At 22.9% G+C, this 23,826-nt stretch overlaps 2 protein-coding genes across 3 annotated transcripts in view; both read left to right on the top strand.

The window, feature by feature from the left end:
* The first annotated feature begins 398 nt into the window (after positions 1–398).
* LOC126906886 (neurensin-1-like) lies at positions 399–14,645 on the top strand. Of its 2 annotated transcripts, none has more exons than XM_050687807.1 (5): positions 399–536; positions 11,974–12,138; positions 12,210–12,319; positions 12,384–12,734; positions 14,044–14,645. In XM_050687807.1, exons 4-5 carry the CDS (start codon positions 12,405–12,407, stop codon positions 14,482–14,484), a joined length of 771 nt encoding a protein of 256 aa, XP_050543764.1. In that variant the 5' UTR covers positions 399–536; positions 11,974–12,138; positions 12,210–12,319; positions 12,384–12,404; the 3' UTR covers positions 14,485–14,645. The 2 variants fall into 2 exon arrangements, with proteins under 2 accessions (XP_050543764.1, XP_050543765.1); XM_050687808.1 differs by having other exon boundaries at positions 404–536; positions 12,026–12,138.
* A 6,967-nt stretch (positions 14,646–21,612) lies between these two features.
* The window catches only part of LOC126907210 (retinal homeobox protein Rx-A-like), an 11,651-nt gene continuing 9,437 nt past the window's right edge, over positions 21,613–23,826 (top strand). The window contains exon 1 of the mRNA XM_050688321.1: positions 21,613–21,714. The gene's annotated coding sequence lies outside the window, so the exon portion shown is untranslated. The remainder of the gene's footprint in view (positions 21,715–23,826) is intronic.

Consider the following 23,826-nt stretch of genomic DNA (forward strand, 5'->3'; position numbering starts at 1 on the left):
ACTAAATTATATTGATTGAAATTTTTACCTTGAATGTTTTAATTATAACAAATAAAAGAAAGCAAATAGGTACGAAGTATTATTTTCAAGACATAACAAATTGTTTGTTCATAGCATACATCTTAATTAATAACAGAATATTTCAAATTGAGCATTAGAAAGTTTACATAAAAAACAATATAAATAAGTTCTTAAGCATGTTGTATTAAGCATAGTTTGTTAAAAAAATAGTTCCACGTACCATACTTGTAAAGAATATTATTTGCACTTTTATTTGCTTCAACAGTAGTTCTACAATATCTTAATGTGTTCAATACAACCGATGTTGAAAAGATTGAATCGATGAAAGCTCGCTCTATACAGTTTTCTGCATTTTTTGCATTTATCCACTTCACACCGAGCACACAACACGCGCCACCATCACAAGGGCAGATATAGTGTTTTCATGACGACAGTATCTTTCCGCTTGTGGAAACAACAACACGCATTTATTTGGTAGAAAATCCAATCCAGGATCATTTTATTCAAATAATTAGGTAAATATTACACACGTTATCTATTTTTTTAAATAAGTAATCAAATAATTGGTGATTACTTTGACTATTACAACTATTGTTTTCAAAACATGAAAAATAACAAAAGAGTATAGATAACATGTTAGTTAATATGTTAATATCATGTATGTATTATTTGGTGTAGATTTTCAGTCCTACACACAATGTAACAAATATATGAAATAAATTTTAATATTTACACTAATGTTAATATTGGATTAATAAATAAAAAATAAATGAAAATTGCAATAGATATCCAATGTAAAAAATAATTATTCCAAACCTTACAAGAAACTCTTAATACTGAATATTTGGTCATAATGTGTATTTTATATTATCCTTTATATTGTCTGTTTCAATCATAACTTTAAGTTAAACAAAAAAAGAATAATTCACTGATAGACATAATACCGATAATATGGTTTGAATTTCAGAATTTCATTAATATTCAGTTCTTCGTTTTTTAAAACATAAAAAAAAAATCAATGGTTAAAAGTGAACGAGCGATTCATAACATCATTGTTTTGTTATACTTCCATCCTTTTGAAAGTATAAAATCTAAATAAAATAATTGAAACATTTTTTTCTTTCATCTAAATTCTAAAGGTTGGTGTAAGATCTATAATGCAGGATAATCTAATATAATTAATTCACGTACATAACCCTTTTTGTTTGAAGTTTACTCATACAAACGCATAAAAGTAACCATTCCATGTATTTTATGAGTGACATTACTAATACAAGTATTGGGTAAGTAAGCACAGCTTAATAGATCATTTTCTGGCAGTTGATTTAATTCAAAGGCAGTAATAATAAATTGCAATCAACAACTTCTTTTCAAGAAATCTATCACATAAACTAAATTTTAATTTAAGAAGTATGCAATAATGTTTGTATGTATACAAATAAATATAAAAAATACATTGTTTATTGTCATACGTATTTAAATTTATTAAAGTAAGAACAAAGTTACAAATTTAATCACTTTTTAAAATGTTCTTCAATTTTTAAAAATAAAAAATCATATATGATTTTTAGTAACTATTTAATAAGTTATAAATTTGGTAAAAATGAAAACTATCATAAAATGACAGATAATTAGAAATCAAATTTAATTCTTTTTTTAGAAATTTATATTATGTATTATTTTTATACAAGTAAATGAAAAAAACTTTAAGAATAATTAGCCGGTTAATTCTACCATTTGAATATTCATATAAATATTGAACTTATTTTAATAAGGTTATTAAAAATAAATGTAATTATGTTAATTTTTTTAATATTTGATCTCAAAAAGGCGAAAAAATTAAAGTGTCGTTGCGTGTTTCATGAAAATTATACCAATTAATTATTTTTCAAGAATAAAATATTTCTAAATGGAGCAAAACTGGTCATAAATAAGTCAATAAGTTTAAGTTAAATTAAACTTTATAGTTTAACGTAGATATTTTGATTTTACGTAAACTTAATTATATTTTTGTTCATTTAATGATACATAAACAAAATAAACGTATATTTTTTATATTTTTTGTTAAATACTTCTTTCTTAATAAAATTCTGATTAAATAAATGTGATTTTTTTTTATTGGTTGACAAAATTTTGAAAAATTATTATTATTATTATTGCATAATGATATCTGCATGGTGAAACTGCGTATCTTGATTTTTTTAAATTATTTAAAAGAAAGAAAAAATATACTATATTTGTATAGATAACAATAGAAATAGGTTTTTTGGAACTACATTATCACAAGGTATTTATATTTTATAACAGACATTTTTTATTTCAAAAACTATTAAAATGTGCCTCCATATAGTGAAAATATACTTCTCAAAAAAAATATCTTGGAGACGATCACATAAAATTATTTTCACTAGTTAACATAATTTATCAGAAGATAGAATAACATACAATTATCCTATACATTTTTTATCTTTGAAAAATCGTGTTCTATTGTATAAAAAAAATTTGGAAGGAAAATATTTAGTCACACAAAAAATGTTATCAACTCATGAATATTTTTGCAAATACTAGCAGTTGTATTAAGTAAACTTAACTCGTTAATCAATAAGATTTTACCAACTTTATTTATTTAAAAAAATAATCAATTAACTTTAACAATTAACACGTCAATTTCTTTAAAGTAATTTTATTCTAATGAGTTAAAAAAAACATTAAATTACGCAGCCTTGTTAGAGAGTAATAGTGTTAATGTCTTTCTGCAGTATTTTTCATTATAACTTATATTTATTATATATGTATAATTGATATAAAATATTTATCATTATTTTATACAAAGTTAAAATACTTGTTAAAAGTTTAATGAATAATAAAAAAAATTCTGGCAACTTGTTGCTTGTGTGTACTACGTATCAGATCTAATATAAATATTGATATTTAGTATCAATATTTATGCGATCTAACTAACTAAATTTATCAATATCAGAAGCTTTAAGAAATTATATAGCTACAGTTTCGTGTTAAACTTGAAGTCGATTCGTAAAATGTCAAGAGTTTTACTCTTAATTATCTAATAGACGGAAAATTATAGATTTTTAATGTTATGAACGTATATAAATAAATATCATATTGTTTTGATTCTAGAATAAGCAATGAATATTTTTAAAGTTACAAACATCGTATAGGTAAACAATTTTATGAGCAATCGTGTGACTTGAATGTCATATCCTGAGCTTAAAAATATAGCTAGGATTAAAGTAAAATGTGTGCGAGTCATGAAATAACATAAACAATGTTCAAACGGCTAAGTTTCCATTCAATTAACAAGAGCGTAGGAAGCAAGAGGCTAAACCTTGCGCGATAAACTATATCACAAATAGTTGAATCGATTTTTAGCGTTTAATACACTGCGTACGTTAAATGACAATACACGAACGTTCGATTATTATAACTAACATAAATTTGGTATATTATTTCTCATCCATGTTATATCATATGAGAAAACATAACTTAGAATCGATAATCATTTTGTATGCCTTCTAATGAAATTATATTGTTGGAATCATTATAAAATAAAAATGTAAAACATTTCTCAAAGTTATTTTTCTACTATATACGTTTTCTATTAATTGGAAAAGTGTTTAGCCAATTAGACATTTACCAATAATATTATTTTTAATGAACTTATAAAAAAAACTAGTATTACAATGTCATTGCAAACAAATTAAAAAAATTAACAAAATTTCATTCAAAAAACTCTAATGTAGTATTATTAGTAAGTGAATTTATACTAATAAATTATATACGTACTTGTGAAGTATAATAATTAACCTTTAGAACAGAAGAGTTTGAAACGATGAAAAGTTTTTTGTAGTAATTTAAAAAGTTTTCTAGAAATATAATTTATTAAGTTTTTATAAAACGTAAAGTGTTAATGTGAATCCAGTACACTTTTCGTTTAAAACGTCAATGTTCGCAAGTCAACTAGGAAAAATTATTCAATGTTGTAGTATAGAGCAACAATAAATTATAATGAGTTGATTGAATACATACATAACTAATGATGACTTATCTGTACCCTTGAGATTTGGAGTGAACTCATTTAGTTGAGCTTTTGGTGCAATCAATTTAACTGGCTCATATTGTATTTATGTACTATTATCCTTAATAACTATATTAGAAAAATTAATGATTAATTAATGATTAATGATTAATGATGGTGCGGTGGACACTTCAAATGCTTTCAAGCTCTGAAGTTAAGGTTTACCTGTCGCTGTTAGTTGTCATTTGGGTTACCACGCGTCATTTTTAACGGCGGTAAACATTATGTGCCTTAGTACAAACAAGCAAGAAACTATTGCCCTTAGTGATTCCTCAGTATATACCAATACAATCTTTAAAAATTGGCCAACATAAACTAATCTAATAGTTAAAAATAAAAAAATGATTTAAAGAGCTTTTAGGAATAAACGTTCAAATGGAGATTTCCCTGGGCTATTAGCTGAGAAAAAACTAATTATGAGAGAGAAAATGAAAAGAATATTTTATTTTATTTTCTCCTTTACACTTATGTATTCTCAAGTGTTATATTGTATTCATTTTTGTAATTGAAAGTTCTTATTATACATTTTTATGTTTAAGATTTGTGAAATTTGTTTAATTGTTTCCTCCAGACAACAATTAGGTTTTTATTATAATTTTAATAAAATTAAAATATTATTAACAAGCAACTGATATTAATTAACTGCAACCAAGAGTTTTTTTATAATAATAAAAAATGGATATGGATGGGTCAACTTCGCATTTTTATTAGGATCTTTGTTTGATCGAGTTAAGCGGATCATTTTTGAGAGCTGTTACATATTGAAATTTAAAGTTTATTATATGAAATCTAGACTTTAGGACTAAAAATCTTTATAAAGTGCATTCAAATACGTTAAAGTTTTACATCGCAGGGAAGTCGTTAAATTTATACTTATGTGCAAGTTATATTATAATATATTAGTTAATATATTTATGAATTAAATTGATTTGATAAAAAATGTGGGTTGTAAGAGAAATAGCGAAAACGAAATTTCAAAATTAGTCCAAACACAATTGGAATATAGGAAGGAGGGTAACTAGTCAGTCACTAACGTTGGGGAACAAAAAGTATTTAGATCACCTATTTTATATTAACTAGGTATCTTAAATAAACTAACTAGAATTTTTGAGAATTTCGATGTATTACTTTAGTTACATCTAAAAGTAATAATTTAAGAGATTTTTTAGGTAACCCTAAGGATAAATTAAAAAAGGGGGATAATCGGGTATTTGTAAAATACAATGTAAAAGTTGTATTAAACATTACGTAGGAAAGACTTAAATAAATATAGAGGTTAGGCGTAAAGAACACTTAAGAAACTCAAAAAGTTTTTTGAGCTCCATTAAAACCATAAGACTAATTGAAAACATACACAATTACAAAGAACATAATACAAGGGAGGGTATAGAAATGTTAAAAAATAAGAATAATTTAATTAATTGGAATCTTAGCCCACAGAAAAATTCATTATTAAACTTGTGTAAGCTGGCAAAATGTGACAATATTACTTAGTAATAACGTTTTTAGGTGATAAGATTACTAGGGGTTTTCTTTGGTCGGGTTCTCAGTATGAGCTTAGCTTTGTTCATAGAAACATTATTCCCAAAATACATATCTGCGATTTTTTAATGGTTTTTGTAACTTTTTGAGTTCTTTTTAAATATATTTTTAATTTTAAATAATACTAGCCACAAGTGAACAATTTTTATTATATCATTATTCGTAATATTAATATTTAAAAATTATTATTCATTTTCGTATGTATAATTATAAAAAACTTTATACATTATCATAACCTTTGTTCTATCTTATAGTGAACAATTGGTTACACGATAAACTTTTATACAATTTAGCGTTTTTGTTTTTATCCTTTGTCATGATAAGTCAACAAAAAATTATCACATACCTAAATCACTTGTCTTGTATTTGAAAAGTTTTATGACGTCAGCATTCGTTTAACGATTATCTTCTGTATATAAAGTATTTAAGTGAAATAAAAGTTAAGAAAAGTAAAATACAATTATTTCATATTTTAAATTTTCGGTGAAGAATCATTTTGTAAATATATATGCAGTATTATTCATTAAAAATACTATCCCTAATTTTCAAAAAATGAACAGATTAAAATTTGATTTATTTTTATGAACTATAAAAATTAAACCATTAAAAATCAAATTTACTGTAAAAAAAAAAATATTTCCGAGGATAGTATTTAGGGGTAGTATTTGAAATTTAAATAGGAACATATTATTATTTTTTTACTATTAAATGAAGAGTAGTCTAAATTTTAAATTTAGTCCTATAATATTCAGTGTCGAGGTCAAATATATACCAATGTGTCATTGTTTTTTACATATTATTGGTGGATTTTGTTAAAGTTTTTATTCAAAAAATGTCTATTCACTTTTATTTTTATACAAATTAGAGCTTACGCAAAGGCGGAATGGACATCGTTTTTCAATATTACTTATTGTGTATTGAATATAAAATATGAATATTCCATTGAAATCAAAATGTCATTAATAATGAGAAACAAGCTTGTGTTTTTGCAATAAATAAATTATGCAAATACATTGTGATGATTATAATAAAATAATTTTCACTTAATAAATTTCATTTTATTTTCATACTTACTTAAATTAAGATTTGATCATTTTGATAAGCACTATACAGCTTATACGCCCATGACCGTTCATTGTTATTTAAATTTGAATGTAATAAACAGGACCCATATAAATTTTTTATAAAGTATTCATTGGCTCAAAGTGTTTTTTATTAAGTATTGTTATGTAATAAAAATTGATTCTGGCTAATATTATTTTTAATATAGTTATAATTTTAAATAAGTATTGTTAATATAAAAACATTATAATACTTTTATATTATAATATTTTTATAATACATCATCGATGTCAACAGGTTATACATTATTTATTTGTAATTGCTGGTTGTTTAACATAAAAAATGATATTGTTTTGGAATATAATTGTATTAAAATAAATAATTTTTATGTTCAATTAGTGATTTTGACAAAGCAAATATTCATTAAGTAGAGCAATATATTTTAAAATAGCGTAATTTAGTAATAAAATATTTTGAATAATATTTTAGTATAAAATTGTCAGCTGCATTTTTAACAATAAATCTACAAATAATCTATAGGAACTAGATTTATTCAATCTTCTTTTATGAAATTAGAAAATCGGCTAATTTGTTATAATTATATCTTTAAACAAATGCTCAGGTATAATCTAAGTAGCGTTGAAAAAATTCTACATGGACTGTATGTATTATTATGCATTAGTCATTGAAGAATTAAAAAAATGATTTTATGCTTTAAATAACGATTAAAAAGTTTTTGTATATTTTCTTTGGTAATAAAGTTCAAAACAAAAATTCTCTTTTCTAGTAAAAAGTAATACTTTGTAGCTTTTTTCCAAAAGCTGACATATTAATTTTAGCAACTTTTTTAGAGCAAACCATTTTGAAAAAAAATAAGACGCCATTGATATTTACATAAAACAGATATAGGAATATTTTAAAGGATTTCATAATCAAAATAATTTAAAAAAAGCTTTTTTCAAATAACCGTTTTACATCAGTTAATTATTCTTATCACGCGCCTTTGTTTACTCTCGTCGTTACATTAGGTTAATTTAATAAAATACTTGTCGACTTTTGAGATGTTATTTATGCCATATAGAGTATTTTTCATTAGCTTTCAAGACACGCAGTCTTTTAAGTATATTTTATTGATTAAAAAAATTCCAAAATTTTCATGACGACTAGTAATGTTATATTTTTTTTTGTAGAAATTCTACGTTCTTTTGAACGAGGAACAAAAAAATAAAATGAAGAAAGGAAAATGAAAAAACACATTTTATTTTATTTGCAATGTGATTAAATATTCATTTACGCTTGTCATATTTCATAACCTAGATTCCAAGAAAAATTATTCATTGTTGTAACAGTAAGCGAACCCAATAAATAAGCTCAATGTGGTTATATTATTCAAATTATAAAACCCTATTAACAAGACGGCAGTATTTGAGTATTTATTGATTAATAACTCTACAATTATATAATAAATACACAAGAAAAATTTTTGATTTAAAACAATAAAATAATACCATGTTTTGAAAAACACTAATTCAATTGTTTTCATTTGTCATTCCAATGGTTATTATAAACAAAAATATTGATGTCATCGACGCAGATAACGTTAAATAATATTTTATTCTATAGCAAAAATAATATTATTTGTATACTTTATAAACCTTTTAATAATAAATAGATTGTCAATAGAATTTTGAAATGTCGGTTCTGTCTTTGTTATAATATTTAGATCTGATTGTCATTTTTTTTTATTATAAAATTTTTGAAACTGTTCAATTGATTTTTTTTTCTTTTTTAAGAAAGAAGCAATTAAATAAACATTTTTATATTTTGAGAATAAATATTTTAGCTGTTACATCATTGCAAAACAAACGTACACAATCAAAGAATCCATTCAATTTTTGTATTAAATAAAAATGAGATATAATTAAAGACAATATATATATAACCTTTTAACTATTGAAAAACAGATTCTTAGTCAACATTTGTGAAGTTAGATTAGTTTATTATTTTGATTTTAGTTGACAAAATATAAGTTCACATTTAGGAATGATATTGTTTATGACTTATTCAAATTATCATATGATTTAATTATGGCATATTAGTAAATTATAAGTCATTCAAATCACAATTTTTCCTAAAAATTAATGATATGAAGTTAAGCAGGTTGACTATTTTTTTCTTGGCAAACGGCAAAATATTATATCTAGGAAAAAAAATCTATACATTTGTCATGTGTTTTGATAAAAATAAAATTCAGTTGAATTCAACTCAGTTTCTCACCTTAAAATAATCATTAAATCAATAAAATCATTATTCATGCAATTTTAAAAAAATATACAGAAAATAATTAATTAATAGTCATAACTTTTTTTTATTATATCTAATATAATAATTGTCATTAAGATCGTATTTAATATTTTTAAATATTTTCAAGTTTGATGTAATATGAATAAACATTTATTAACATATGATGTAATCAAAAAATATTGATTTTACTCAAATATGCTTTATGTACAAATTACTTAATTATATATTTATATTATTTACAACGTTAGTTTGTTAATGTTTTTGATTATCATTTTCATATATTACAAGTTACTCTGATATAAATATTTGTTCATTATCATTTTCGGTATTTTTTTAAAAACTAAGCTTTATTTACATAGAAAAAATAATGAAAATATGTGAAAAATGGCCTAAATATTTTTCTTTTTCTAAAATATGCTAAATATACCAGAAAAACTTTTTTTATATGAACTTGGTAATTTAAAAATCGTCAAAATGTATTACTCCCAATAAGAGCACCATAAAGTTTGTACAAATAGTTATAATCTAAAAATCGACTCTCTAATAACAATATAATATTCTTACTGAGAAATATAATTTCAAGGTGTTTTTTTAAACTACTTCACTTATCAAAAAAGTACATAAAATGTAATTTAAACTTATTCTTAATTTATTTAATTTTCTAAAAATATAAAATAAAGAAAATAGGTATTTCTTAAGTTTCAGATAATTGAATATTCAAAATAGAATTCATACCTATTTTACTCAGGTAGAAATTTTATAATAAATAATGTTTAGTAATCATAAATAGAGTGTTGGAATCTTTTTTTAATAATATATGAAATTTTTTATATATTATTAAACCCATAAAATTAAAATATTTGAGAAAGTATTGAAAGCTTTTCTTTTTCTGTATTCTTTTTTGCTTTCATAATTGTTCAAAAATCAGTATAACTTTTATATCAAAAAAAAAATTCAAATCTAACTAAAAGCTTTTTTGATATAGTCGAGCTTTAAATTACTTTGGTTTAAGTTTGAGTTTGTTCTAATCATTAAATTTCTTTATCGTTATCAAAAAGTAAAGTTTATAATATATATTTAAGAGTTATACATCTTTTTTACGTTAATGCAAAAACTGAAATTCACTGATAAAGCAAATTAATTTTTTTTTATCGAAATTTGATAGAAGTACTAAATGCAATAACAGTTGTATTTTTAAACAAAATGAGCTTGCAACTAGTTTTATTATATTACGAATAATTTTAGTATTTGGTTTATTTCTACTAGGAATACTTAATATTTTTCTTGTATGAGTTAAAAATGATCCAATAATACGAATGTTAAAATGTTTCCCTTATGTATGTACTTATATTTTTTTATATGAATAATATTAAAAATATAGGGTGTTTAGTAAGACAGGAAACGGGTTTCTATTTTTCTCATTGTTTGTAAAAATGACCTGTTTGAACTTACTGAACACCCTGTATATATAAATGTATGTGTTTTCTTCATGAGCTTTAGTGAGTTTTGACCATTGTTTGATTGATGTTGTTTACGTGAAAATTCTAAAAGAGGGCAAACTAAGTGTAGATATATATATATATGACGTATATTATAAAAATAATACTATTATTTTGTTATAAATCATGGCCATTGATGTAAATGTATTTGTTCGATTTATTGTAACAACTTATAATGAGTAATATTATAATTTACCAAAGCATTTTTAGCAGAAAAAAACGCATAACAACTGTATAATTCTGAAGGTGGGGAGTACGATTTATATTTCCATTATATTTGAACGGCAATTGTTCCGACTGTGTGTTCAGAAAGTCGATTGAATAGCGTAAAACAAAATTTTCTTTATTCTTCGTAGCATTGATTTACGACCTATCAAATTCCGAATATGTGTTTTTTAAGTGCAGTACTTAAAAAAAATGTTTAGTATAACTTTAATGTATAGTGTGATTTACTAACTACGCCTCACGTAATATTTTCAAAAATACATGATAATATATCATTTTTCACTTTCAAAAGTATATAAAATATGTAATACTACATATTAGTAGTAGATACATACTACTAAATAAAAAAAATATTTAGTTTATCCTACAAACAAATATTAATTGTTGTTTTATAAATGACATTATGTATATTTATGTGGCGTACGCTATAGAATAACATCTTATTATGAAAATGATTGGTTGATAACAATTTTTGAAGCAGTAATTTTGGAGATAACATTTCAAAATGTTGGCTGGAAGTGACGAACAGGTTTGATTATTTTGCGCCTTTGCGCAGAAGTACTTCTCTTGTTGTTTATATGAAACAGAAATGGTTCAAAAGTTGTTATCTGACAGTATACCCGTTACTTAAAACTTCAGTATCGAAAGTTCAAAATTTACAATTTATTGATCATGTTAATTTTAATAGTAAAACTGAACTTTATTTCTATTTTTTTAACCGCGCTGTATATTTTATGTTCTCTTAAAAATATTTGTAAACACTCGAGTTTGAAAGAATGAAATAGCCTATATGACGACAGAACGAAATCGAATTTCGATAATTCTGTGGTTTTTGGGTAAAAGGGGTTAAGTACACAAATTACATAAATGAGGTTAAATAAATCATAATATTTAAAAAAAATATTCTTCTTTGTGGCATGAAGAGCTATGAAATGGTTAATTTTGAACTCAATTTCTTTTACTGGAACACCACAGAATTGATACCGATGGACGACGTATTTAATTAAGACCATCAATATACGTAAATATAATTTAGTACTTAAATTTAAAAAATAGAATTACTTTATCATAGCAATTACAAAGAGCAGTAAATACATAAAGTTATCTTTTTGTATGAAAAATTTTAGAGTTTGGATGGTTTATATTAAAATGTATTTTTCGTTAGAAATTTCTAAGTAGATATAACTACCTTAAATCTTATAGAAACATACATTTTGTTAACAGGTTTCGAAGTATTGAAACGGTCTAAATAATTGTCTACAAAATGGGTTTCTAGCAGTGATGCGGTGGCAATGACACTGACGATGAATGAAAAACAGCTTTCGATGATAACGATGATGGTAGTGTTTTTACCGAGGACGGCAATATTGTTTTTGTCGGCTGCAGCAGGTGTGTATGACGATAAATTTACACGATAAAAAAATTTGGAGGATACCATTTAAAAGTATTGGTTTTAATAGTATCCACAGTGGCTTTTAAATAGTTCATTGCACGACACGTATCCAAATGTTACACATGGCTCGATATTTACGTACGCGTTTGGTTTCGCAGTGCCATTAGAGACATCGTCGTATGTTTTAATTTAGTACTGAGTTGATAAAATTTGTTTATAAATATACTTGTTACATTTTTAGTTAAGTGTTTGGAACGACTTCATGACAGCTGACAATGATGGCGAATCATTGGTGTCATCGTCTAGTGGTAACGTCGATTATAATCCAGTGATGCCCAGAAAACAAAGCATAGCAAAAGGTATATTAGTGCACAACACTCGGAAAAGTTCGGCGGGTAATCGTGTGAGTTTCGCTAGTTCACATCCATCATCAAGGTCTTCTTCGATTTCATCTAGCAGAAGTGATAGATCAAAAATAGATCATCAACAAATTATAAATGAGAGCTACGTTCAGCCTAGTAACAAATCAAGTTGTTTTGGAATCAAAAGCCATCTACATGAATTTTATGATACTCCTGACTACTCATCACGGGTAAAGTAGCATGATTTTTTTTATCAATAAGTATTTTAATATAATTATAAGTATTGAAGCAAATTTTTCGTTTCATAGATTGTTTATCTCAAAAACTGAAAATAAAGGCAATATGTTTAAAAAAAGTTCTATCGAAATAAACAAATACTTTTTATTTGATGAGGTCGCCAATTTTTTATTTAAATTTGTGTCTCAAACATTTTAATTTATGTCTTAAACGTGTAAATCAATAGTTATTTTTAAATACATTACGATACATCAATTAAAAAGTAGTCAAGAGCTAAGAAGTTGCAGTTTATTAATAATTTAAGCATTTCCTTACTCAAATAACAATCATTACATAAATTATTTTAACGAAAACAGTATTAGAGATATAGGTTTTCCATAGTTCTAAAATTAACACCTGTAGTTTGAAGTTAATTTTTTTAATTAATCGAAATTCTCTGCATCAATACTTATTTTGTAAATGTCGATTAAAGTACGTAAGCAAAAAATAGTTTTTGAATAATAATAAGTTGGCTTTTTTAATATTTTAAACATTTATTCGCTTTACATGAATTTAATTTGTAAATAATTTTTTATTGATTTTTTTCATTGAAGAAAATAACAGTTAACCATATTTTATGCCAATTTTATATTAAAGAACAATTATTTTATACAAACAACATTTTTCACGCGTAAAGTAATATTCATTTATTTGAGTTCCTTCAAAGTAAAAGTACTTTGGATACAATAAAACAATACATGAAACTTTTCAAAGCAAAGCCATCAGCGATAACTGTGCATTACTTGTCCTTGGACGATAGTGATCAATGACTCAAGTGTTGATGGCGTCAATTTCCTTTAATTTTTTTTATCATCCCACTTCTATTTTATGCATTCATTAATTTTGGAGTTTTTTTTTCGTTATAACGAATATAGTAGCTACACTAAAATATCACTCTACAATTTATTTGTAAAGATTAAATACACGCGTTTTCATTAGCTAAATGAGCTTTAGAGTAGTAATAAAAACATTACTTTTTTATATCTCGACTAATTGATTTAAGAAAATATTGATAAATTTAGATTACTATATCGAGTAAATTTATCAATCTTGCATTAAGAAATTTTTTGCTAGAATTAAAAATTATACTTTGAGTCAATTTAAATACTGTAATAACAAATTTACTCACAATTTTTCGTTTATTTATTTTTTGTAAGTAAATTATTCATTAACTTATAGTTTTATACTATTCTTTTTTTTCAAAAATATTTAATCGAATTTAATAAAAAAAAAATATATTGATAACATTTGTTATTTTTACAGGAAGACAATTTCCGTTATTTAATAGAACCAAAATCGCGTTTCGCTCAACATTGCTGTAATGCGTGGGCATTTTTTGGATTGACAGTTATATCAATAGGTGCTTTAACGTTAGCGGCAGGACATCTCATTCCGGCAAAGGATCCCATCGTTGATCGTACTGCAAATATGGAAGTGGTGGACCGTTATGCCATAAATTACAATCAAAACCTTGTTACATGTCGTTATGTTGGTGCTATAGTATTTAGTATTGGTGTGGTGTTCAGCGTCATTAGATTGTGGGTGTCTTTGATACGCAACATTAGCGAAGACGATAGATTTGAAGAAGAAAAAATGGGCAAAGATGAACTGGGTAAACAGTTTAAGAGTCGTCCTCAGACTAGCCGTATACCAATAAGTGGGTCAGTAGAGTGTGTCCAACCTAATGTAAATTCAATTGGTTAAATAAGTTAAGTTTTATTAATAACATGTGGTCAGATTAGATTGGTAATATTGCGTTATATTTTTTGATTGATATAATACAAAAACGATTATAACCGTCCAGTAAAAATTTACTTGAAACCTCGTAAGCAAACTAAAAAAAACCTAAACATATTTAAGCATACGGATATTTAATATTAATATGTAACTAAATTTTTTAAAATAACTTTTAAAAACAGTACAAATAGAAAATATTTAGAATAGAAAATAGAAATATCTTACATAAAAATATGACTCTTTTTGTTGAATTTTATTTAAGTTTGAGATTATATATATATTTCTACTTTTTTTTAAGCTTAAGTGATGACAATTGTTACACAAAGAAACAATTTGTATTAATGTAATAATTATTTTTAGTTATTCTATGTCAACAAATATTATGATATTTATTATAATTTTTAAGTCGGAACAACCAGGGTCGTATGATATAAACTAGATAATATAAATTTACTAATATATATACAAAATGATTGATTTATCGATAATCTCTATATTTTTTTTAAATAATAATAATTTTAAGATTTCTTTTTTTGCTTATTTATTTTTCAAACTTTATGTGATTTAATACTTTTATGTTGTTTTTTGTTTTTATATTGTAAAAAAATCATTTTTTAAATTATTATTATTTTAAGAAATATATAGTATTCAACGATAAATCAATCTTCTATATATATTCTAGTGATAAATGAAAGAAGAAATATATTCAATTTAAAAAAATAACTTGATTTGAACATTTTGTTAATTAATCTATTAATTTATCAATTAAATTAAAAATAATTCCATTCAATCAAGTATTTAAATTATTATATTAAATAATCATCTTATAGGACAAAAGTTGTTCTAAATTTTTCTAAGAGAAATGATATAAATTAGTAATATCATACCATTAATTTGATATCATTCCATGATGTCTTAATTATACAGATATGAATCCAAACTTAAAATTATATATTTCAAAATTTTTTATACATATATATTTTTTTTTTGAGGAAATATAAATTTAAAAATGAAAACATTTTTATAATAATATATTTTGTATGATGTATATTTGTCGTTTGAAAGAGTATGATAATTTGAATGTTAGTTATTGAGATATACAAAAAAATAGCTCATCATGAAACAGTCCCTTTTAAAATAATTATATCATGGTAGTTTTAAAGGATAACTTCTAAATATTAAATGAAAACCTTTAATATTATTTTTTAATTTTTATGAAGAATGAAATAAAACATATTTGATAGTTCGATTAGCAATTTTAAGATATTTGTTTTTAAATATTTAGGGAAAGTAAGGAACCGGATATTGTTTAAACACTTCTATTTGTATTATTACACAATGATAAGAACACTATGTTGCGAATCTCATGGACTATATTTTAAAATTAAATTAGCTCAGCCACTTATATTTAGAAACTTGTTATTGATTTGTGCTTTTTTTCATGTAAAAATAATTACACATCCTCGTTTTAATTTCGAAGGTCACTCCTTAAACATACTCCAGAGATATATATATATATATATCCCTTATTATGAAAATATCATCATATTATAGTGACTTTTTAGGGGAAAATTAATTTTTAAAAAATCAGTGTTCAAATATCTTATAAAAAATTAATGACACAATATTTATTTAATCTAATATATTTTAAAATATTAAGATTGAATTTTTTTTTTTTAATTTTACATATTAATATTGTTTGCATTTAAAATAATTTTTTTTTAAATATTTAATAAATATATGTTTATATGGAATTATTTGTGAAGAGCTAGATAATAAAAATTTAATTTTATCTTAAATATATCATTTGGTAAAAATGACTTATTTTTTTGAAAATTGTCACGAATGTAAACTTTATATTTTTCTATACTAATTGTGTGAAATTAAATAAAAAATAACAATTGTATTCAATATTTATTACATGTCTAAGGCTCACGTGACCATTATTTTAAGAATTTTAAGGTCCAGTGCTGTGAATGATTTGCATTTATAAATTTTGTTAAATTAATACGAATACATCCTCAGCCAGTTCAATTTTTATTAATTGTCTTGAAAACTTAATAATGTCTTTTTCCGATAATGTAGTTTTGGGAATGATTAGGTTTAGGAACCCTCTCTAAAACGAAATATATATATATATTAGGAAAACTAATTTTAAAGCCCCGTAATTAATATATTAAATGTTTGCGACAAACAAATTCCATTACTTAATAAATAACTCATATAATAATAATAATATATAAATATTTATACAAAGTGTCTCAGAGCTAACTGACAACGCTTATAACTTTTTATACAATTATTACTTTGTTAATTTTTTTTAATAATTATTGCCTTCTTATTTTACGTTTAAAGCATATTTTTTATTATTTATTATTAATAAAAAATAATTAAAATAAAATATTAAACAATAGCTGTTTTTAGCCCATACCTTATAAAAAATTTTGATAGATCGATAACAATTTTAGAACAAGTCATCATTGAGTTACAAGTATGTTATTTAAAGATTGAGTATGGTACGCGATCGGAGTAAACATAAACCAGTACGAGATGCACCCCTACCCTCACTAAATACCCATATATGTATATATAAGACTTAGTTAACTAATTATTTCTTATTATAGATTAAAATTTGTGTTATAATAATTTATATTATTAAACATGCACATCGGAAATAATTATTAAATAGTTGAACAATTATAATAATAGATAATTAAAACCTTTATGAATAATAATTATATAAATAAGAAACACAATACTTAAATAAATTATCAGACAGTTAAAAATGTACATTTATTTTGATTGTTATTTAAAATATATGATGTCATGAACATTAGTAATTTTGATTGTAAAATTGATATTTTTTGTTAAGTTCAACTATTTATTGAACCTTTTAGTAAAAATTATAATTTATTTTTATTTTATCACTATCAAATATTTGAATATTATTGAAAAATTGAATAAGGTTTAACTAATTTAAGTAATAATATATCACAAAATATTTTAGCGAATGTTATTTAAATTTAATTATTTATTTTGCTAATTTGGTTGGATATTGAAATAATGATAATTGTTTTTATTTATGCATAAAATGATAAAAATTAACTAACATATTAACTAACATATTAATACGTGCCCTACGGGTGGTCTTTGGACCTACATTCCTTATGTACATGCTTTTAACATTTAAGATTAAACTAATTTAAAAATGTTCACAAGATGTATACGTTATTTTAATATTTAAAAAAAAAAAATACATACAAGTTAATATTTTTAACTCTTATATTTTTATATGTTATTATAAGTAGATAACAGTAATGTTTCATAAACAAAGAATTAAAAATGTACTGTTATTTGCAGGGTTTTAATCAAAATTATTTATTTATTTTTTACATTATGACTGTTAATATGTTTACAATATTATTATATTATAAGTTTTAAACAATTAAAATGTTATGGAATTATTATATTATACATTTACGATATTGAAATATTGAAAATTGTTTTACGTTATAAAAAATTAAGCCGTTATTGCTTGTATGTTAGAATTCCCTTCACATAATTTTAATGTTAAAAACACTGATTGAAAGATATATTTTCCATAAACATTGTTAGTTATAATGAATCAACATTATGTTTTCATTTTCTGATTATTTTTATTTTTGTTTTATATAATTTAAGTTTATGTGTAGTTTATTGTTATAGTACATTTTTTGTAAATCGTTACTAGTTTTTTTCATTTTTTACGATTCTAATCAATTTTTGGTGGTTATAACGTTACAGAATGGTTTCAAGCCCTAGTTAATTGTGAATATAAACTAAACTGAATGTTTATAAATTTTTATTTTTATTTTTAAGAAGAAAATAAAACGAAATTGTACATGAAATTTTGGTATAAGTTAAATTATTTCCTTTAATAGAAAATAATGTATTTGAATTTGAACTTTTAGAAAACTATTAATTTATTTTAAAATTGATAGTACTTACTTTATTAAAGGCAATTTCAATCGACGTCTAAAAATTATAATAAATAACTTATTCAAATTATTTACTTAATACTCTAATAATAGTAAATATTTTTATTAAATAACTTAGATTAATTAGAGGAATACTCAGAAATATTTATTAGTTGTCAAATTTGAATATATTAATAAATACAATATAAGATTAAATTAATTAATTTTTTTAATTAACTGTAATTTTATTGAATTAATTTCTTGTTAAAAATTAATTCATAAACTAACTGTAACTAATTTTTACTTAAATAAAAAGCAATATACTACTTCATGTAATGGAATGTAATATCATTATATCAATATTTTCTATCAAAAATATTTTTTAAATTAAGATATATCATAACCTGATATTGCAATATACAGAATCAACATTGAACTTAATTTATAAATAGAAATTTGTTTATCTTGAATGCTTCTATAGAGACTTTTAAATATACATATCGCTATGCGCAACAAATATGGCAGTAACTAAAAAAATCCATTTTGAAATTATTAAGTAATTGAATTTAGGATTTACACTTTTTATAACTTTTATCAAAAATATCGACAATTTGAATCGAATCGGAATTAAACTACTTAGAAAATTGATAAACATATAGTGTGTAATCAGAGAATAATTTTTATTTTCGATACCCTGAAAAGTGATAATGAGTGAGCTACTGCCTTATTCGTTGCTCATATCGATAACTGAATGTTGACAACAGGTATTAAAACCAAACTAAAAACTAAACCGCAAAAACCAGTTATAAAACCGGAACTCAGTAAAAGCGAACAAACTGAAACCGCTTCCGGAACACAAATCCACGAAACTTTGAAAACCCAAAATCTAATATAAATAATGATTAAGATATCGGTTTTAATAATTATAAATACACCATTTCAAATTTATAAGTATAATAACAATGTTTGCAAATTATAAAGTTACAAATAATTAAATTATTCTGATATTTAATACAGTCACATCGAAGCAATTTACAAAATAATGTTAATAAAGTCAAATAATATTTATATTTGTATAATATTAACTATTTCGCGTTTTCACTGTGCTGCCATTTATATTTTTCCTGCTAATGGAAATGCTTTATCTTTTTTTCTAAGATAATATTTTGGTTATTATTTTTTTTAAATAAAAAATCGTTTAGGTCTTATAAAATTTTCAAGAACCGGTTAATACCGATTCTGGTACCTTCAGTTATGTTTGTAAAACCAGATTTAAAATTTTAAAGGAACCTGAACCGAAACCAATAACGTTATTTCATTAAGGTCTGGTGCCTAATTGGTACTTAAAAAATTTAGATTTTATCTCTGTATTTATTACTATTGCCGAAATATATATTAGTATTTTATAGTACTTCTAATAACCATAAAATAATGACAAATTGGACACAAATATAAATAAGGAAGACTGGCGGCTAAAATGTTCCAGAAATACTGACACTTTTATATATATTTTAAATTAAAGCTTATGTAATATACTTTAATTTGAAAAAAAATTGTCGAACTTTATTTTGTTTTCATAATTAATAAAAAAGTACAATTTTTGTAAAAAATTCTTTTTTATATTTTTAACTTTATAATGGTATTTTGAAAAATGTATGGATCAATACAATTTTTTTATGATAAATACTGTTGATATACCTCTTTCAATTCGACATCCTTTATAATTTTTTATAATTTCTCCGTAAAAATTACAATACTAAATTATTAAATATCAATTTCAAACTATTTTTAATTGCTATAATAAATATTTATACATATATTATTCATAAAGTTGTAATCAGGATGTAAATATGGAAATATGAGATCATGTTGCTTTTGGATTAATCCAACAATTTTTAAAAATTTTTAACTAATTAACCTTTATAACTAATTGCTAATAATTGGTTCACACCTTTATAAATAATTGTTACTAATTGGTTCATACCTTTATAACTAATTATTATTAATCTTTTCACACCTTTATAAATAATTGCATTTTATAATACAATTAGTAGCAATAAATTGATATATAGAAAATAGATGATATCTAAGAAAATACTTTAATGCGAATCTGTTAAAGTTTACAATTATTTGTATAATTGATTTTAACCATTGTTTTATTCTTAATTATTTAAAATATTAAAGGCTTATTAATTTATTTGTTTTATCATACAAACACTTTGAAAATATTTGTAACCGTTTTACCTATACTCTTTACAGGAACATGAAATACAAAAAACACATTTAATACACTTATCATTGTGTTTTACTAAAGTCATAAATTAAAATAAATGTATTTTTGAATGAGTTATAGCTAAATAAAAAAAAGTGATGATTTATTTCAGAAATGTTGTGATTTTAGGCTTTATCGCCAAATAATTTGTAAAAAATATCGTGGACACGTTTATTATCATTATTTTCTATATTAATTATCTCTTTTATCACTATTAAAATTTTGCAACGATTCCTGTTTTTAGAAAAAAATTATAGTAATTTTAAAATACGGACATTTTTTTTTTAATGCCAATTTTGAATATAACATAATTTTGAGATATTATTTTAACTTTAAAAAAATAGAGTTTTTCAAATTTTTGGCGTTTATAAATTTAACTATATTAAATTTGGGTTCTTTTAACGCGTATATCTACAAAATAACTGACACAAAAGAAACACATCATAGTAAAACCTACTCAGTTTCGCATCGAAGCTAATACATGTATATTAATTACAGTCCTAAAGCGAATGTGCATTCTACAAAAGACGTACATTACTAGTATAGTACTGATTTGTTTTTTTTTTAATTGATGAATATTATTGATTTTTTAAATAGTAATAATGGGACAAATCATAATTCACTTTTTGATACTAATATTTTTTTTATAGAAATGCTGTATTTTTCTTCTTATACAGTATAATTTTATAATTAAAAATAAATTAACATATTTACTATTAAAGTGTAAATAAGTACATTTTATTTACACAGTTGTTTTATAACACCTTCAAACTAGCCAAATCCATATTTTCATTAAAATTAAATAATAATTTACTATCCAAAAGTTGGATTTTCTTTATTACTTTCAATATTTTAATTTTGACAGGAAGCAGGTGTAGTTAAAACATATTGTTTATAATAATTGAAAATGAAATGCTCTACAAGATAAGATATTTAATGAAAAAGTAAAATGAATGACATAACATTTAGGTAATTACTTATAACACTAAATAAGGTAACATGTACTGTTATTAGCACTTTTTACTATTTTATTAAAGAAAATAGATGTGTTGGTTTTGAAATTAATTTTCTTTATTAATTAAGCAGACTACACACTTAATATTTTTGTTTAAAATTTAATTTTTTTTGAACTGTAAAAAGTATTACAATTAATCTTAAATTTTCTTACCAATAACTGTCTGATCTGAATTACATTCGTTTTTATCAAAAAGTAAAGGAGGTAATAACTGTACATTAAGGAATTTTTTAAAATTCTTTTATTTAAAAAAAAAGTATTTAACTTATACAAATTCTGAAAGTATAATTCGAATTTTATTAAAATTTTTGACGTATAAAATTTAGTAAAAAAATTATGTAATCAAATAAATATACTGATTAAAACCTAAGCAATTTTGTTAAAGCGCCAATAACTGTACACTAACTTAATAACAAAAAAATGTAACATGGTTTGAAATTAAAACTATTAAATTTAAAAGCCACAAAAAAATTACTAAAAAAATTCGGATACGTATTATTATCAACGCTAAACATATACTATTTTAGTTTTAAATTAATAATGTTTTCAATATAGTTTTAATTTTAAATAATATTAGCCACAAGTGATCAATTTTTCTTATAAAATTTAATGTGGTTTTTTATTGAACTTTTAACAGATTTTTTGATTTATAAATTAAAAATACATACATTGTTATTGTGGTAGATATATACAATAAAATGATAATTTATGAAGAAACGACGCATAGCATTATGTGAAACTACTTAGCTAAATGTTGTGTAAAAAATTTTAGTAGAATTTGAATTTTTAAAATCGACTGAGATGATTTATTTAGTTATAGGTTGAATACTGGAGACTACTCTAAACAAATTATTTTGAATTACAGGTACTTCTATAACAAATGCCTTAGAAAAAATGGTATAGAATGAATATTCAAATACATAAAGTATTTGAGTATTTTTAGCAAAATACTTTAAAATTCTTGTTATTTCAATTAAATAAATCTATAAAAAGTTCCGAAAACAATATTTAAAAAAGTTTTGATTTTGTTTAGCTCAGTATTTGTGTGTTTTATACCTCAATTGCTTGACTTTATTTTGTAATAAAATTGATTTTTTTAATGCATTGACGAACAAAAAGTTTCTAAAACAGTTGATAAACTTGCCAGGAAATTTTATCCATTCACTAATGTAAAGCCATAAAGTAATGAAAATAGCTTTGTATTTTTATTATTGTGCTACTCTTTTGCCGTTTTATTTCGACCCCTGCATATTTTTAGAGTAGGTGATGGCTATTATTAAAAATACAATAACTTTTTTTTTAATTTGGAATCATTGACATTTTAATCTTTGTAAGTTTTTTTAACATCACTGGATTATTTATAAGAGATTTACAGTAAATTTTAATAAAACATTCAATATTTGCCTGTATTACTACAATTTACTTATAAAGAGTAAGTTATTTTTCTTCATATACTTTCTTTTTTGTAACAATAATAAAAGTTCTTTATATTAATTAAAACATTGTCTGTTTATTACTTCTTTGGCTTTTGTTGTAAAAATGTTTTTTCATTACATAATTACACTATCACATAATAAAACATAACATGATTTACATTCAATGGCCGTCTATTTTATGTAAAAATAATAAATGCTGTTACATTAATTACTTTTTTTTTTATTTAATGACCATAAGATTAAAATAAAAAACATGAAAAAGTATACGTGCATTCACAAAAACAAGTAGATTAAAATAAGTTTATTCATTTCTATATGTAATAATATTCCTTAAATGAATAGATGCAAGTCATAAATCTAAATAAAATAAGTAAAGGGATCTCGAAAAACACTAGTTGAATATCTCTTTCAAAGAGTCATCAAACATTACGCCAGACTTTTATAAATTAATATTATAAAATAAATTCTTGATACTACCAGAAACCGAAATTAATTAATATCGTTATTAACAACGCAGTAATAATTAATTAAAAATTCTTAAACGTATTTTTCAAACTTAAAAAGTAATAATTTAATCAAATTTATTGAATAAAATATCTCTTCTTTGAAGAAATAAATATTTTTTTTTTT

This window comes from Daktulosphaira vitifoliae, unplaced genomic scaffold (genome assembly GCF_025091365.1).
Source record: "Daktulosphaira vitifoliae isolate Bord-2020 unplaced genomic scaffold, ASM2509136v1 Scaffold_5, whole genome shotgun sequence".
NCBI lineage: Eukaryota > Metazoa > Arthropoda > Insecta > Hemiptera > Phylloxeridae > Daktulosphaira > Daktulosphaira vitifoliae.